The sequence below is a fragment of the Trichechus manatus genome, unplaced genomic scaffold (genome assembly GCF_000243295.1).
Source record: "Trichechus manatus latirostris isolate Lorelei unplaced genomic scaffold, TriManLat1.0 scaffold00108, whole genome shotgun sequence".
NCBI classification, from domain to species: Eukaryota; Metazoa; Chordata; class Mammalia; order Sirenia; family Trichechidae; genus Trichechus; species Trichechus manatus.
The window spans coordinates 3,914,162-3,931,675 of NW_004444044.1; the positions used below are offsets into that span (position 1 = coordinate 3,914,162).

Consider the following 17,514-nt stretch of genomic DNA (forward strand, 5'->3'; position numbering starts at 1 on the left):
AGCAGAAGGAATGAAGTTCGAACACATGTTGGTTCTCATAAGGGAAAGAAAATGGCATCTTCTCCTACTGCTAAGTATATAACTGAGCCAGAAATGGTCTTTGAAGAGCATGAAGTAAGTGAGGATATTCGACCCATGACAACTTTTGAAAGTGAGAAGGAAATAGGTAAGAATGTGCCTCTTCTCAGGGACGGATTACCCAATAAGCAAGGTACGCATGGGTTTACCTGTTCTTACTTACTAATCTGTAGTGCACCCATATGAAATTGTGCACTGCAGATTAGTAAGTCAGTACAAGTAAGCCCGTGCATACCTTGCTTACTGGTGAATTTGCCCCAAACATACAAGTTTGGGTCTGTCTTGTATGTTTTGATTTTTGTTACAATGATATTTTTTAGGACCATTTTGTATGAACTTGTAAGATTATAGGAAAAGGGAATTGAGTTGCAAAGAAAGATGTAATGTGTCTTTGAGTGCAGTATGGTAGTCCCTGGGTGGTACAGATGGTTAAGCACTCAACTGCTAACTGAAAAGTTGGTGGTTCGAACTCACCCAGAGACACCTTGGAAGAAAGGCTTGGTGATGTGCTTCTGAAAGGTCATAGCCTTTAAAACCCTATGGAGCACAGTTCTACTCTGCACATGGGGTGCGATGAGTCTGAATCAACTTGATGGCAATTTTTTTTTTTTGTTTTTTTGTTTAGCGTAGTGTGTTCTTTGAATATATTGAGAAGGACTTAGTTATTTTGTTAGACTTCTTAATTTAGTCATTTTTGTAGATTCTTTATTAAAAGCTGGATAGTAGAAATATAATAAAAGGAAGTAAACTTTAAGGTGGAGAAAGATTTAGGTAGAGAGCAGGAATATTTACTGAAGTAAAGCTTTTTGTTTGCCTCTGGATTTAATTATGCCTTTGAGTCTTAACCCCAAAACAACATTTGCAATCTTTAAAATTTGATAAATCCTTTTTTAACTGGTGCCCTGGGATTAACCTGTCAGCATATTCTTTTTTAGTGCCTATAACCCAGAAAGTTTCTCTTTTATGATTTCATTCATAATCATTTTACTTTCTCTGTGCTGTTACGAAAAGATACGGTCTTAATTTGGTGATGGTTTGAGACAGTCAGTGGTTTTGGGTTTTCAGGTGGTACTTGTTAGATGGCAGAAATTTCTGATCATTTTGGCTTCCCTACTAGTTCAAGAGGGATTGAGGATTTTGACATAAAGTCCATACCTAATTAAGACCTATTAATAACCTTTGAAGCTCTTATGTTCTTGTCAGTGCTTTTGTTCTGCCTTTCAGAATTGCCTAAGGACATGTCAGAGAAGCTTCCAGAGGCTGTTGATTTTGGAACTACGCCTTCACTACATTTTGTCCATATGAGAGGATTGCCTTTCCAAGCTAATGCCCAAGACATTATAAATGTGTGTGGCAGTAAGATATTATCCAGTCTCAGTAGGTTTCAACAAAAGTTCTAAAATTGAGCCTCTATTAATTTGGGAAATTAATTGGAGAAGAAAATACAGTATTTCTGGAGAATCTGAATAGTAAGATGTTATCAGCATGGTTCTAGAGGCTTGTTTCATTTTCTGTAGCTGAAAAATGTGGATTTTTATTATATTTTAAGGTTAAGAGAGGAGAGGATTTTATAGTTGCCAGATTATATGGTGGAGGTTTAGTGTTCAAAGTAAGGAAGCTTGCTTTTACAATAAATTGATTCAACCCATTCATTTTTTAATTTAGGAAACTGAGACTCAGAGGTTGTTGGTCACAGAGCAGCCATTACTAGACAGGAATCCATTTCTCCTAAATACCAAGTGTAGAACTTTTATTAGACCATGTATTAGGATTCCTTAATTTTTAAGAAAAGGAATTTTAAATATATTTTTATTTTATAATAAATATTGTATGAAATGAAAACAACAGCAGCAAAGTCCTTAATACCTTAGTTGACTTTATGAACTTCACAGCATATGTTTAGTTTCCAATCTGGAGTCTTCAGTTAATATTGGGACCTCAAAGCTGTGTTCATTATTTCAGAAAGCCTAATAGGCTTTTTGCAAAGGCGGTACATTCACATTAAAGCATTACATTCTGTTGCTTTGGTTTGGAATGATAATAAATTAGTGTGGTAGCTCTGTTCAGGTAGTGCTGGTAAGAAACCGATTTTGAGGTACATGTCTGATTAAAAATGGTAAAAACAAATTATTAAGAAATGAAGTCTGTTTGATGGTCAGTCTTTAGAAACAGGGAAGGATGTGTGTGGGAGGAATAATAAAATTGGTCCTTGGGTTAAAAAAAGTCTGAGAACCATTTGTATAGTGATTATACTTACGGCTTTTAGTTCTCTGTGAAGAAATGTTTGAAATGTAACCTTGAGTTTGGACAAAATTGAAAAAGCCAGAAGAGATCATAAATATGTAATTACTTGGTTGCTTAAGGAGATTTCCTAAAAACCAATTTATCAGGTATATGAATCAAAGTCAGAGAAAAACGGAAAGCCACCAGACTTCTGGAATGTGAATCTGGTTCCATTGTGTTCTTTTTGGCTTCCTTTGTTCATTATTTAGTTTTTTGCTCCACTGAAGCCTGTTAGAATCACCATGGAATACAGTTCCAGTGGGAAGGCCACTGGAGAAGCTGACGTGCACTTCGATACCCATGAGGATGCTGTTGCAGCTATGCTCAAGGATCGGTCCCATGTTCGTAAGTGCCACTCACAGTTTTCGTTGTCATTTTTGATGCCTGTCTTTGCTTACAGATACTTTAGTCTGCTTTGGGGTTTGCCTAGAAGTTTCCCCTGAAAAAATTGTACTCTTAATAATATTAAATTAAATGTAAAGAGGGAAAAATGCTACATTATAATGAAAAGCATTGATTTATTTGTGAATTATCTTACATATTTCTATCCAGAGTTAGGTAGGTTTATTTTATTCTTTTTAGTTAGGGAAAGGAAGGGGCAAAGGATTTGACTTGCTGTCTGAGCTATGAGAAAAAGGGCACCAGTGTTTTTTCTCACTTTGCCCCTTTTTTAAACTGTTTTTCGTTTGTCATCCTCAGATCATAGGTATATTGAACTGTTCCTGAATTCATGTCCAAAAGGAAAATAAGACTTCCAGGGACTCCAAATAAGGTAAATTTAAGAGGTGTAAATGTGCATATTTTTTCTAATTGATAAATTAATAATCCTTGACTCAATAATTGGTAACAGTGTAGAAGCCATTCTCTTTTTAAAAAAAAGACCAAATTAATCATAATTGAGGCATCAATATAAGGAATGAAAACTCACCTGGGAAATAGAATTCAATATGGTTGTATAGTGCCTTAGACCAGTATCCCCATATAGAATCTTTTTGCATTGTTCCCAGCATTAATCATGTTACGTGCCTAGTAATTTTTTCACCTTTATTAGCTGTAAGTGATAATACACTGAAAACCTGCCTCACATTTTTTTTTCCACTAAAGTTTAAATGCATTTTTTCTGTTCTGAGATACTTTAAAAATGTTTACAATGATAACATTTGAAATCAGGGTGTTTCTGTTTCTAAAATAAACCAAAACCAAACCCGTTGCCATCAAGTCGAGCCTGACTCGTAGTGACCCTGTAGAACAGAGTGGAACTGCCCCATAGAGTTTCCAAGGAGTGCCTGATGGATTCAAACTGCCGACCTTTTGGTTAGCAACTGTAGCCCTTAACCACTACACCACCAGGGTTTCCTTTCCTAAAACAGTATTAAGAAAACGGTCCTAGGAGGTACATAGGTTCATAGTGTTAACTGAAAAATTTGCTAAATATGTCTTGATGTCCCTTCCTTTGACTAAATGTTAAATGGTGTCTTTTCTTTCCCCATAAAGTCTTTTAACGTATTGTAGTCGTTTTCTACATGTAGTGATGCATTCCTTTGAGACATTTAACTAATGATTTCTTCATTGAAAACATGGAGGCATTCTGTTACTGCATTCAGGTCATAGGCTATTTTTGGATATGAGAAGTTATAAAGTCCCATAATCCCGTGATGTTAAATATTTATATCAGCTAAAATCTATTTAAAATGTATTTTGTGCTCAACTTTGAAAACCTACAGTCTTCGTACCAGGATACAAACACTAATGTGTAACTATAATTTTCCTGGCCTTAACTTTGATTGATTTGTTGATAGCCTGCACTAAATTAGAAAGAGAAAAAATACTGAATTTGTGATTTTAGATGGCATGGGAATATGTGCAATCTTTTTATTTTCAGGAAATGTACATTTTTTGTTTTTTTTCCAGGATGAAGCAAGAAGCATTTCATTTGCACATCTTATTGGACATGGGATACAAGGTTCCAGTTTATTAGCAGCAACTGCTAGAGAAGGGATTTTGGAGTTTTGGGTTAATTGCTTCTAAGAAAAATTTCTATAGTGGACTGTTTAGAAAGGGGAAGGAAAGATTCAGTTTGGGATTATGAAATAAACTACAAATTTAAATGTTTGTTTAAACATCCTGTCTAGGATCTGATTTAAAAATCGGGTCTTTTATTTTGTGTGATCAGTTTGTTTTCATAGAGGATATTATGCAGTGTAAAGACTACATATTTTTATTTAGCACTGTCTTTTAAAACCCTTCTCCCATTTAAAAAATAATCTGTTCAAAGTTTTGTTCTTTGCCTATGAATTGAGAGCTCTGATGTAAAACTCTTGGTTTGCAGGTTCTCATGGAATAAAATACTGATGATTTATTTTAACCAAATACCAAAGCAAGGATAGGTTTTAAACCTTTGAACTAGTGTGGCTTGGTGGTGGGGGGTAATTTTAATTTTAAATGTATAGGATTAATTAGATAAGGGTAGGAATTAAACAAAATGAATCAAAACAGAAATGCCACAGGTTAATAAGTGTAAATGATAGTAATTTGGCAGAGTTTCATGCCTTTAGAAATGTTTTGACTTCCTAAATATTACGCTAGGCATTTAACACCAGAGCCTGTCTACTTAAGGAGGAAATTCTAGTCTCAAAAGTTGTCTGAAAAGGCTCCCCACACCCCTTTTTTAAAAAAATTTTTGGTAAACATTAATGATGTGTTTGTCTCAAAACTCTGAAGTAACATGTCAGAACAGTCCAGACTGGTAAGGACATTAATGGCTTCACTTGAAATTTAAACCAGCTCTAGATAGGAAAAAAATCTAAATCTCTTCATTTGCTTTCTTCAGTGGGGTAGCACATCCCATATTTTAGAACAGGTAGGGGTGCCTTGCTTATATAAAAATAACATTTAATGTATTAATTGTGTGAAGGGTTTATGGGTAAAGCTCTATTTGTCACATTGTGGCAGTATCTTCTGCTTTAATATTAAACAGCTTGTTATTTAAATGCTGGATCAAAATGGCTGGCTTCAAAATATAGTCCTTAATAAACTAACTTTATGTGCACCTGTCTAGGAGAGTTAAAGTCCTGTATACTTTCTTTGCCTTGTTCCTGTTCTCAGGGTGACAGCTGCCATGTAGTTACCAGGCGATGCAATTCTAGTTCTTAAAAATGTATTAGCCCAGATTTCTGAGAGATGCCATCTGGAAGAGAGATTGTCTTCTCTCACTTAATATGTAACCATCTTTGATTACCAGCTAAGATGAAATCACTGTACTGTAAGTAGTCAACAAATGAAGGCTTGTTTTAGGCTGAAGAACTACTTGAGAGTATTTATTATTGGAGTGTGTGAGTCAACTGAGTATATTTTTATTACATCAAGTCCAAGTATGTTAACGTAAATGGTTAATAATGGTTAATGTTCAGTGTGTGTTTTTTTTAATCACCTGTAAGAACACAATTTAATCAACCAGCTTAATATCTTCCTTAGATGGTAATGTGTTCATACATGGTTGAGTGTACTGAGTTTTGAGAACTGGTGTCTACAGTTGTATGATATATTAAAAAGTGATTTATTTCTCTTCCTTAAGTAGGTAGCTGATTTGCTGTGGGAAAAATCTTTTAGGGCCCTGTGGGAGTGGGGTGGGTGAGGAATTAATTCATTTGCAGTTATTTTAAATTCATTTTCTCTGGGAAAAGAATGAGTGCAAAAGCATTAAAATGCTGTGTGATAGGTGAGCTTGAAGGGATGCGACTTCATGCCATGCTGGTGGCTGAGTTCACAGTACAAAAGGTGGCTGGTGCCTGGGAAGTTGTATTATGAATTCATATACTTTACTTTCTTTAGTTACTGTTCATACTTTAGTAAATGAATGATTGCTGAGATGGCAAGTATTACTGGAGGAGAGAGGTAGAAAAGTACATAATGCAGTTAAAGAGTAATATTTTCAGAAATTTTTCTCTCCCCCTAATTGACAAAACTGGGTTGTGCGTCACCATTTGCCATTGAAGGAGGTAATGACAGTGACTCTTTCTCTGCTATTTGGGTCCCTTATGTCTTTGTAATTTTCTTTATGGTAAAGCTTATCAAAAATAATGGGGAGTATTGGAGTATATATGCAGGGTACCCATATCCTCACTATTGGCCTCACTATTTCTCAAGGAATTACAAGAGAGAATGCTGATATATATGTAGATGTCAAGGAGGATATGGCGAAAGAGTGTAAGCTGATCTAATATATTCACCAGCATCAGAAAATGAAGTAGAAACAGGAAGCCAGAGTGTCCTCTATGCCTGAGTGACCAGAGCTTCAGCCAGATAGGAAAAGAGAGTGAGTCTGCTCTAGGGCGGAAGGCTGTAAATTGTCCTCACTACTTTTGCAGTGTGGGGACGAAGAATAATAAGAAAGCTACTTCCATGTGGGTGACAGTTTTACGCGTTGACTGCTTATTAGTAAACATGCTGTTACTAGCGTTTTCTGCCCTAAAGAGTCTTAGCAGATTCTCGTTCGGAGATTTATTTTTCTCTGGGTGACATCCGATTCATCTTATCATTAAATACACTCCATTGTGTTGAGAGTTTCCCCTAAAACATGTGAAAGGATGCACATTCAATAGGTGGATCTTGTACTGTAGAGTAAGTAAAGCAGAGGCAGGCGCTAGTTCAGGGTCCTTGAAAAAAATCAAGTTGTTCTAATGTAGTAGAAATATATTTTCCCCCTGAATTTAGCAAATTACAAAATAGTCTCTGAAGTCTATAGGAAGGCATAAAGGAAGGTTTAATCTGATTTTTAAGCCTTGATGATATAAAAATAAAGAATAGTGGGACAATTTAAAAATTGTTTATGTATTATTTTTTGAAGGAAATAAAATTTATTGAAGAGATTCAAAGGGTTATACTTGAAAAGTCTCCCTGCCATCCTTTACTTCAGCCACTGAGTTCTGCTTCTCAGGCATCCCTGTCAGTTTCTGATGTAATTTTGGGATATTTATTGTATATATAAGAAAATATTAAGATATATTTTCATTTTTAATATAACTTATAGCATACTATACATGCTATTTTCTACCTTGTTTCTTTTCCATTTAATATATCCTAAATATCATTCCATATCAGTATATAAAATCCTTCCTCACACTTTTTTAATGATTGTATAGTATGGATGTATGTAATTAAGTCTGTTCCTTACAGATGAATATGTAAGTTGTTCCCAGTCTTGCTATTTTAATGCTGAAATGAATTACCTTGTATAAACTTAATACATATATCATTTTGTACGTACATAAAATTCTCTGTAGGATAAATTCCCTGAAGTGGTCAGAGTATGTGCATTTGTAATTTATATCTAAAATTAAATTTATATCTTAAATTGTTAATAGCCTTCCACAGTTTGCCCCAGCAACATCTATTTCCCCATAGCCTTGCCATTAATAATGTATTATCAGTCTATTCTTTGCCAGTGTGATAGGGTTTCTTTTTTTTTTCTTTTAGAAGTATTATCAGGTAGCATTGTTTTGTGTTTAAGAACTTTTGGATTTCCTTTTCTGAAAACTGTCTTCATATCCTCTGGTTTTCTTTTCCTTTAAAAAAATTTATTCTTTAAAATTACAGAATACAAAATAGAAAAGTATAACAAACCCATATATTCATCAACAGTTACCAGCTCACAATCGTGTTTCATCTATGTCCCCATCCACCTCATTTCCCCCATATTAAGGTTAAAGCAGAGCTGGAGATAGCATTATTTTTATCTGTAAATATTTCAGTATGCATCTCTTAAGGAAAAAAAAAAAAGAAAAATACTTTTGTTCCTGAACATACTAGTAATTTCTTATCAAATACCTGAAATGTCATTATTTTTAAGTTTATTTGAATCAGGGTCCAAATAATGGCCCACACATTTCAAATAGTTACTTATGCTGCTGCTTTTTCCTTGCAACATTTTAATATAAAAAATTTCAAGCATACAGAAAAGATGAATTACAGACACCCCTATACCCACTATTTAGATTCTACAGTGCTTATGTATTTCTAAGTTGTAGACATCTATACTGACTCTTAACTTTTCAGGATGTCATCAACCAGAGGTTTTGTTCACCCCCCCAAGGTATAATTTATAGTGAAGAAACATTAAGTGTGCCGTGTGATGTATTTCTGTGTACAACTGTGTAATGCAAACCCCTAGCCATGTGTAGAACATTTCTGTCACATCGGAACATTTCTTCATCTAGTCAGTTCTTGCGCTTCCCCTGTCACCTCTGCCTTTCCCTCACAGGCAGCCACTCTTAGGATTTGATTTAGTTCACCATAGATTAGATTTGCCTATCCTAGAACTTCATATCAATGAAACCATACAGTATGTAATCTTATGTAAGGTTTCTTTCACTCAGCATGTTTTGCGATTCCTTGTGTTTCAGCTGTTCCTCTTCCTTGATGAGTAGTAGTCCACTGTATGCCAGGGTTTAACCTTTCACCTGTTAATGGACAATTGGGTTGTTCATAGTTTCTGGCTATTATGAATAAAGCTGATATGAACATCTTGTGCAAGCCTTTTTTGTGGACATCTTAATTTCTTTTGGGCAAGTACTTAGGAATGAAATATCCTGAGTTACAGGGTTGGTATATTTTAATTTTTACTAGAAATTGATGTACCTTTTCCCCCACTGGTCGTTGTATTTTATGTTCCCACAAACAATATGTGAGAGTTCCAGTAGGTCTGCATCCTCACCAATATCTGGTGTTGACAGCCTTTAATTTTAGCTATCCTGTGTGTAGTAGTATCTCATAGGTTTAATTTAAATTTTCCTGATGATTAATGATGTTAATCATTTTTCCATAATGCTTATTAGCCATTCAAATATCTTCCTTAGTGAAGGGCCTGTTTCGTCTTTCTCTTACTCTATAGGTTTCCCCTCCTGTTTTCTTTTTTCCTTCTTTTTGTTGAAAAATAAGATTTTCACAGTCTGAATTTTGATTGCCTGTGATACTGCACATTTTTCTGTTGAATGTGGTCTTAACTTATTTGCAGGAGCCCTTTATTCCTGCAGTGAGCTTTAAGTAGTTCCCTCTTCAGTTTGTCATCTGTCTCTTGGCTTATTATGGCAGAAATTATTTTTATGCGGCTGAATTGTAAGTCTCCTTTTATGGCTTCTGGGGTTTGTGTCAGAATTAGGACATCCCAGTGAAATGATTTTGAAAGCACCTACTATTAAGAATGAAAGTTATCGCCTAGGTAGACTCTAAAACATGGACGGACCAGTCAGTAACTCAGTGAAAGTGACAAAGATCACTGTGGTGAAATGAGTTCCTTTATGTGGCCTTTTGCCTCGATTCTTTGGAAAAACAACTTGAGAGATTTTTCTCCTAAGCCCTGAGGAGTTACCTTTGCCCTAGGTTTCTACCCTAGAAGCTTTGTTACTTTTGCCAGGTTGATTGACATTTCCTGGGTAAGTTGTAAACAGCTTGGTTTGATATTTTTTGTCTGGTCCTGGGCTGCGGCCTGCCCTGTGATTGGTATGCATCTTGCAGGGATTGGTCAGTAGACTGTACAAATGAGGTGAGTTGTAGCCTACTATGCAAATGAAGTTGTCTGTGGCCTGTTGAGAGGGTATTGGTAAATTTGTGGCTCTCACTGGGAGGGGCTGTGCCTTGAACTTGACAAGTTGTGTATATAAGCAGCCTACCATGTAGAGGTTTTTCTGAGAGAAGCAACAGGAAGAAGTAGAGAGGAGGCAAGGAACCTCCTCAGTGAGCTGTAACATGGGTCAATGACTGTAACACTAAAGTTGGCAACAGGCCTGGAAGGGGCCTAGCGGCAGAGCTGGCAGCAACAGATGGCAGGGCCAAGAGGAGCCTGTCCTCGGGGCCAAGAGGCCTGCACAGCAGACGGGAGCTGAGAAAAGCTGTCTTGCACTGAAGAAGGGCGACTTTGCCTACATGCTTCCTGATCCTGAGTTTTGTAGCCTGTTGATCCTAATCCTGAGTTGTACCTTGTTAACTTCGTTAATAAACCACTTAACCGCAGGTATGGTATGTGAGTGCTGTGTGGCCATTGCAATGGATTATGGAACCCAGAAAAGAAGTAGCACTGTCAGAGGGACGGTTGGTGTGAGAATTGGTAAAAAGGTTAGAAGGTGGAGGTGTGTCTGACCTCCACCTCATAGGGATCAGCCTTGGGATGGTCTTGATTTCACATTATACCCTGTGAAGTTAGATAGGTTCAGAAAATGCTAATACTGTTACTGCTACTACTACCTGAATTTTCCAATCAGCAAGATACATATAAGAATAAATAAGCTTTTCAGATGATCCATAGACTAAATTTGAAGTTCACAGGTGAAACTTCATATGCATATTCGAAGACTTGTCATCCCCAAAACATACCTGGTTCTAACTGAAGTAGAGAAGAGGCTCTGAATCTTTCTCCCCGCCACTTGACAATGACATTTGGGAATAAAGACCCAACAGCTGTACTGAGTTACTCACAATTTCTGATAGGCTGGCTATAATTCCATCCATTTCCTGCCCCCTCAAGAAAGCAAATGGGGGAATACAAATGATATTATAGTGATAACACACACGGGGTCACCATGAGTCGGAATTGACTCCAGGGCAACTGGTAATTAACTCTTAGGAATTTGATATCCTCAGCAAATGCTGACAACTAGCTACTGGTTCTATTTGTAAACTGTATTTCAAGCTAACACATTCTTTGAAGTTTGTATTGTCAGTACTTGGTTTCTGATTTGATAGATTGACATGCTTGCAAAATTTTTATACAAAAATAACAGTTACAACAAAATCAACTGTCCTCAGGAATGTTGATAATAAAATAGAAGACCTCAATAATTTATAATTCTCAAGCCAGCAAAAGTCTAAAAATGATTAAAATTTGACCTGGGAGAGAACATTTGTGGATATATTGGGTGAAGTTAATTGAAAGAAATAGTAGACTATAAATCAAAACAGAGCTACATACTGCTGAAATATAATAATTTTAAAAAGGCCTACATCTACTCTTGAACAAAGGTGAAATGAGGCTGTAATGGACAATGGCCCTGAAAACAACTTTGAAATTAACAGACCATACCTTTTGCAGAATAGTTAAATTCCCTTCAAGAGTTTTGTCACGTATTTGTAATTTGCCTGTAACTAATGAACCACAGGCCTTCTCACAGCACAGCATCTGCTTATCTACCCTGGAAGAATCCTCAGATTGTATTTGGAAATAAGAACTCAAACTCATTTATGGAGTTCAGCCAGGTTCTGTTAAGTTAGAACTATAGTTTTATGAATGAAAGCATAGTTTAAATAAACTAAGAATAGGTTTATTTACAAAAAAGTTGTAAAAATAATAAGAGTTCCAACATCTCACCCAGTTTCTATATTGTTGACATCTTACATTACTGCAGTACAGTTGTCACAACTGAGGAACAGTGGTACACTATTAACTAAACTCCACCCTTTATTCAGATGAATTTTTTTCTTCCCCCCCTCTAATGTTCTTTTTCGATTCAGGATCCCACATTACATTTAGTCATCATGTCTCCCTAAGCCACCTCAGCTGTTTTTGATGACCTGTTTCTCAGGCTTTTTCATAACCTTGACAGTTTTAAGTACTGTTCAGGTATTCTGTAGAACATCCCTCCACTTGGGTTTTCTGATGATTATGGGTCTTTGGGAGGAAGACTACGAGTGTAAAGTGCCGTGCTCATCACATATCAAGGGTATGTGCTGTCAACATGACCTACCACTGATGGTGTTTACATCACCTGGCCAAGATGTTTGCCAGGTTTCTCTACTGTAAAAAAAAATTTTTCTTTCCATATTCTACTCTTCGGAACCAAGTTACTAAACACAGCCCATACTTAATAAGCGGGGAGTTATGCTCGCTCTCCTTGAAGGAGAGTATCTACATAAATTATTGGGAATTCTGCATGAAAGATGGCACTTCTTCCTCGTTTATTCAAACGTATCAATATGGACTCCTGGACATTTACACTTCGGGTTATAATCTTGCACTACGTTATTTTGTGGCTCGGATTGTTCTAGCTTTGGCCATTGGGCGCTCTTTCAGTTGTCTGCTGTGTCCCTTTGACATACCCCTATCCTTTTGTTTTTAGATCACTTCCTTCTGTCACTACAATGTGCCCCAAACTGAGAATCAGCCATTTTGCCAAGGAGCCTTGCTTCCTTTTATTGGAGAATGATAGTAGAAATAAAGACCTGGGTGTTGGTAAGGCAATGTCACTGCTTTTACCTTCTCTCAGTGGACAGTTATATGTATGTGTACTAACCCATGTTTCCAATACATATCTGTAATTATTTCTGTATCCACCTGGAAAGCAGTTTTAAAGCAGCTGTATCATTAAGCTAAGGTATTCATGACTTGGTCCTTTGCTTTTGTGGGCAGCTGCACTAATAATGATAGATCTTTGGGGCTTTGTGTGCAAATCTAAATAAAATCTCAAAAAAACCCAAACGTGTTGTCATCAAGTTGATTCCAATACATAGCTACCCTATAGGACAGAGCAGAACTGCCCTATAGGGTTTCCAAGGAATGGCTGGTGTCTTCGAACAGCTGACCTTTTGGTTGGCAGCAATAGCTCTTAACTATTGCACCGCTAGGGCTCCAATAAAATCTCAAGTGACTATTATTCTTCCTTACATTCCATGTTACAGAGCTGCCTCTTTTTAGTTTAAATCAAAATTAATTATACAATAATTTTTGGTACGTTAGGATAATTCCCATTTTGTCCATTTTTGTTGCTGTTATCTTTAATACCTAGAATAGTACAGGTACATGCAGTTGGCCAAAAAATGAGAATAAAGAAGCGCAAAAAAATATTTAAAGGGGAAAAAAGACGACAAAGCTACAATTACAAAATTTTATTTGTTCCTAGGACTCTTAAGCCTCAGCTTCACCAAGTAACAGGCCAGACTTTTGGAATAACAACTCTTTCCCAGGCTGTAACCCTTCCCAGGAGACAGGATTTATCAAACAACCTCAGTTCCAGGATGTTTCCACCCCAGAATTCTAAGCCAGTTGCAGATTTGTATCTCTTCGGTCTTAATTGGTATCGGTCTAGACACATGCTACATAATCAAAATAGTACAGTCCGTTTCTTTCCTTCCCTTGCACTTCCCCTCTTTCCCCCAAAGGGTTTCTTACTAAGAGATGTTTGAGTATGGCCCTTTCCAAGAAACCTGTCTACCAACTCTAATTTTTCACTCAGAACGTAAGAGATTCCTTATATTAAAACAAATATTTCTGAGCTAATTGTTCTCAGCATGGACAAATTAAATTTGTTTTACTCTATACGTGAACTAGCTTTGTCCTCATCAATACTCCCTATCTGCAAGTCAAACCCTATCTTGAAAACCCCTTAAAATTTCCTTTATGACTTTGGGAGGAGAGATGGCTTGCTTTGTGGTAGGAGATTCTGAAAAGGGCAGATACTTACACTTTTGAAGTCATTAAGTAGAAGAATTGCAAATGCCTTTTTGTTTTGATAATGAAAACATTTGTAGGCCAATACCAGAAACCTGGCCCTGAAATTATATTACAATATCGTTTCAAGTACACTCAGAATTTATATTACTTTTATCTTTTTTTTTCCCCCTGAGTTTGGGTTCACAGTTTGGTAGAGATGAAGAGGTAGTTAGTGGGGGGTGAAGAGGAAATAATGTTTATGTCTAGCAGCACCTGGGAAAATCTGTAGTATCTGTCATTTTGATCTCAGCATTTATCTTTCCCCTCTGAATATGCAAATGTAAGAGGGAGATGATTCAGTTTCCTTTTTATTCTCAACTGCTTGGACCACTCTCTTCTATTATGTCTACCCCCATATTATCACTATTCATAAAAATGAACAGCCCTTTCAAAAATATGCTATATAGTAAATCCTTCAAAGTGGGGTTATTTAGATTTAGAAGACTAACTTTTATTCTTACAGTAATTAGGAAAAACGAGCAAAATCTCCAGCATCCCCAACCACTGCCTTTTCTCCCTGGACCTGGGGTCTGTAAATAATTCCTCTCTATGAACCCTTTAGTTGATTCTAAGGACTGGGCTCTAGGGGATCGTGACATCTAGCACAGGTAGAGACTGGCCCTGCATGAAAGTTCTGGTCCAGGCCTTGGCCTCCTGTCTTATGATGGGCTGGTGGAATATTGCTTCATCAGATGCTTGTGGCAGGGATTGCAAACTCGCTCAGGCTTGATACTTGAGGGAAGAGGCAGTTCATTTGTTGAACAGGCATTGCAGAAGGTTCCTTTGCAATTCTCACACACATTCTACAAGGAGAAGAGGAAGGTGGGTGGGGAACAGAAGAGGAGGCAGGAATAAGGTTGCCGGGAACATAAAAGGGCAAATAGGTAAATGCTCAAAATCTAATCAAGTATTCATTCAGTGTCTTACTATGTGTCAGATAGTATCTGACCAAACACAGTCCTGTGTACAAAGAATTACAATCTAGTTCTGAGATCTAAATGAAGAGAAGCAGCAGTGTTAACAGAATTCAAAAGAACAAATATTACACAAATTATTTGCCTTTGGAATACATTTCATATTCTGTTCTCTCACTATATTCACTTCTAATTTGGAACTAATTCTAAAATTGAGGGCAGTGCAATTTAGTGGTAGAATTCTTGCCTTCCATGAGGGAGACCCAGGTTTGATTCCTGGCCAGTGCACCTCAAGTGCAGCCACCACTGTCAGTCTTGTGTGTTGCTATGATGCTGAACAGGTTTCAGTGGAGCTTCCAGACTAAGACAGACTAGAAAGAAAGGCCTTGTGATCTACTTCCAAAAATGAGCCAGTGGAAAAAAATCCCTATGGATCACAATGGCCCTATCTCGTTGTGCATGGTGTTACCATGAGTTGGGAGCAGACTCAATGGCAGCTATCAACAACAACATTAAAATTAGTTTGAAAGTATCTAAGCATACTCTGGAACCCTGGTGGCGCAGTGGTTAAAGCACTTGGCTGCTAACGGAAAGGTCAGCAGTTGGAACCCACAAGCCACTCTGTGGGAGAAAGATGGGACAGTCTGCTTCCACAGAGATTTATAGCCTTGGAAATCCTATGGGGCAGTTCTACTCTGTCCTATAGGGTAGTTACAAGTCGGAATTGACTCGATGGCAATGGCTTTGGTTTTTTTGGAAGCATACTCTAAATAAGGCAGGCAGTGACGTAGCAGTGGACTGAGTGGACAGCCTAGGATTAAAGAATTTGCTGAGTACGGTTCCTAATGTGCTTAATGTTTTCCTGTGATGCTCTATAAGCATGTCCTTTGGAATATCAGTGCAGGAAGAGCACAGCTTCTTGGAAACTGGCTTTGAATCTTTAGTGGCCAAGAGCTAGGAGAACGTGTGGGTCACCATGACAGTGTCACTGACAAGACACAGTTCCAAGGGTCCCTACATAAAAGGCCCCAAGGAGTAATTTCCCCTGTGAAATTTGATCCCAAAGAATTCATCCTAAACAGTTCCTGAGGATGTGATGAAAGTAAGGGGTCACTTTTATTTGAAGGCCTAGGAGGAATCTTCCCTTGACATACTGAAGTTAGTTTGCATGGCTCTGAAAAGAAAAGCCAGAATTAGATTAGTGGTTTCTTCTATTTTAGAACATATTTCTATAAAGGCAGTTCATCTGTTATCTAATTCTGCTAATGTAAGACTAGGTCATCTTATAGTTTTGCTTGTTAATATTCAGCGTGATCACAGATGGTGGCAGTGGTTATAATCCTGAATTTGGGTATGTTTCCTGTTTTTCTTCTAAGTACTTCTTTCTTACACTCATTGGTTCATTAAGCATCTGCTATCTACTGGGCACCGTACCAGATATGGGGAAGACTATTGTGAGCAAGACACAGTTGTGGCAATCAAAGGAAGTCATTCTTTCTGAATGCTTCCTACTCTTCTTACTCCAGTATAACACACAGTAAGGTGCTCGTGAGGATTCGTGGGGAAAACAAGTGGTCCAGTGGGGGGAGCTCACTTCCCTTTCAGAGTCAGTCTCCCCAAATAACTAAAAGAACCTCCTTCCCCAAACCTATCTTTTCTGTTCTACGCAAGATGGAGTCCTGGAAGGAGCACAGACTTTGCAGCCAAAGTCTGGTTGGAGTGCAGGCTTTACCACTTACTACTTGTGTAACTTTGGGAAATGTACTTAACTTCCCTGAGCCCATCGTTCTTCAGTTATAAAATGATGCCACAAAGGTCATAAGCGTCCCAGGAACAGGGACTTGGTCTATTTTGTTCATTACTCCTTCTCCAGCACATGGAAGAGCACATGCCACATAAGGCACTCAATAAATATTTTTAGCTATTTATACATTTCTATTTGCTTGTTTGTTTCAAATCATGTATGTATTTTATGGTGCTTTACTGATAAGACTATTATGACTGAAAAAGAACAGCTAATCAATAAATGATTGCTCCCTTTGCTTTTCTCCCTACTTTCTGCACTGTGAGGAGTCATGAGGTACACTGGCAAAGCCTATTATTCCTGATAAGGGGTTAGGGGTAACAATGGACATCACTATGAAGAACCTGCTCATTTCTCACAGTTACCTTTTTTACGCTGCCATCATCTTCCTGGCATAGCTGACACACCTGTGGCTTTTCAGAGAGCAGAGGTTGATCCTAAACCACACAGGCGGGCAGTTAGTTACCCTTAGCCCCAGAAACATTAATATTTTTCAGAATATGCATTTAAGTTACAAAATTAATATAACCATGCTACAGACTATCTGGAAACTGAAGAAACAAATTACATATAGTCCCACCACCTTAATACAACTCTGGTAATTCTATCATTATTGTTCCAGTTCTTTTTAATTTTTATAACAAAGTAAAATGTGATTTTATTTATAAAAAGAAAATTAAAGCATACAGAAATATAAAATGGAAAGTTTAAAAAATAATAAAAGGTAAAACTGCCCCATCCATTCTGTTTCCCTCTTCTATGGAGAACGGAAAGCACTAAGGCTTCATTTTACATCCTAACAACTAAATTACAGGGTGACTCTGGCATAGTAGCATTTATCATCTTTCTCATGGGGTTATCATACACTATTCTATTTGCAAAATGTTTCACTACTATTTAATTTTACTTATTTCTAAGTAATCAAGAAGGGTTTTTTTCCCTCTCCATTTTATGTATGG

General features: G+C 37.2%; 2 protein-coding genes across 4 annotated transcripts in view; one reads left to right on the forward strand and one right to left on the reverse strand.

Moving 5' to 3' along the window:
* LOC101361539 (G-rich sequence factor 1) overlaps window positions 1–10,122 on the forward strand; it is an 18,751-nt gene extending 8,629 nt beyond the window's left edge. The window contains 5 exon segments of the mRNA XM_023737790.1: window positions 26–166; window positions 1,303–1,424; window positions 2,571–2,706; window positions 3,061–3,133; window positions 4,273–10,122. Coding sequence (XP_023593558.1) covers window positions 26–166; window positions 1,303–1,424; window positions 2,571–2,706; window positions 3,061–3,110 — 449 coding nt within the window. The 3' untranslated portion in view covers window positions 3,111–3,133; window positions 4,273–10,122.
* A 2,338-nt stretch (window positions 10,123–12,460) lies between these two features.
* RUFY3 (RUN and FYVE domain containing 3) overlaps window positions 12,461–17,514 on the reverse strand; it is a 107,625-nt gene continuing 102,571 nt past the window's right edge. The window contains exons 19-20 of one of the 3 annotated variants that reach the window (XM_004383326.2): window positions 16,921–16,992; window positions 12,461–14,640 (exon numbers count right to left, since the gene is read on the reverse strand). In XM_004383326.2, the coding sequence (XP_004383383.2) occupies window positions 14,497–14,640; window positions 16,921–16,992 (216 nt within the window). In that variant the 3' untranslated portion in view covers window positions 12,461–14,496. Of the gene's footprint in view, window positions 14,641–15,184; window positions 15,926–16,920; window positions 16,993–17,514 lie in introns of those variants that run through there. The other 2 variants (XM_004383328.2, XM_023737789.1) reach the window with 2 other exon arrangements.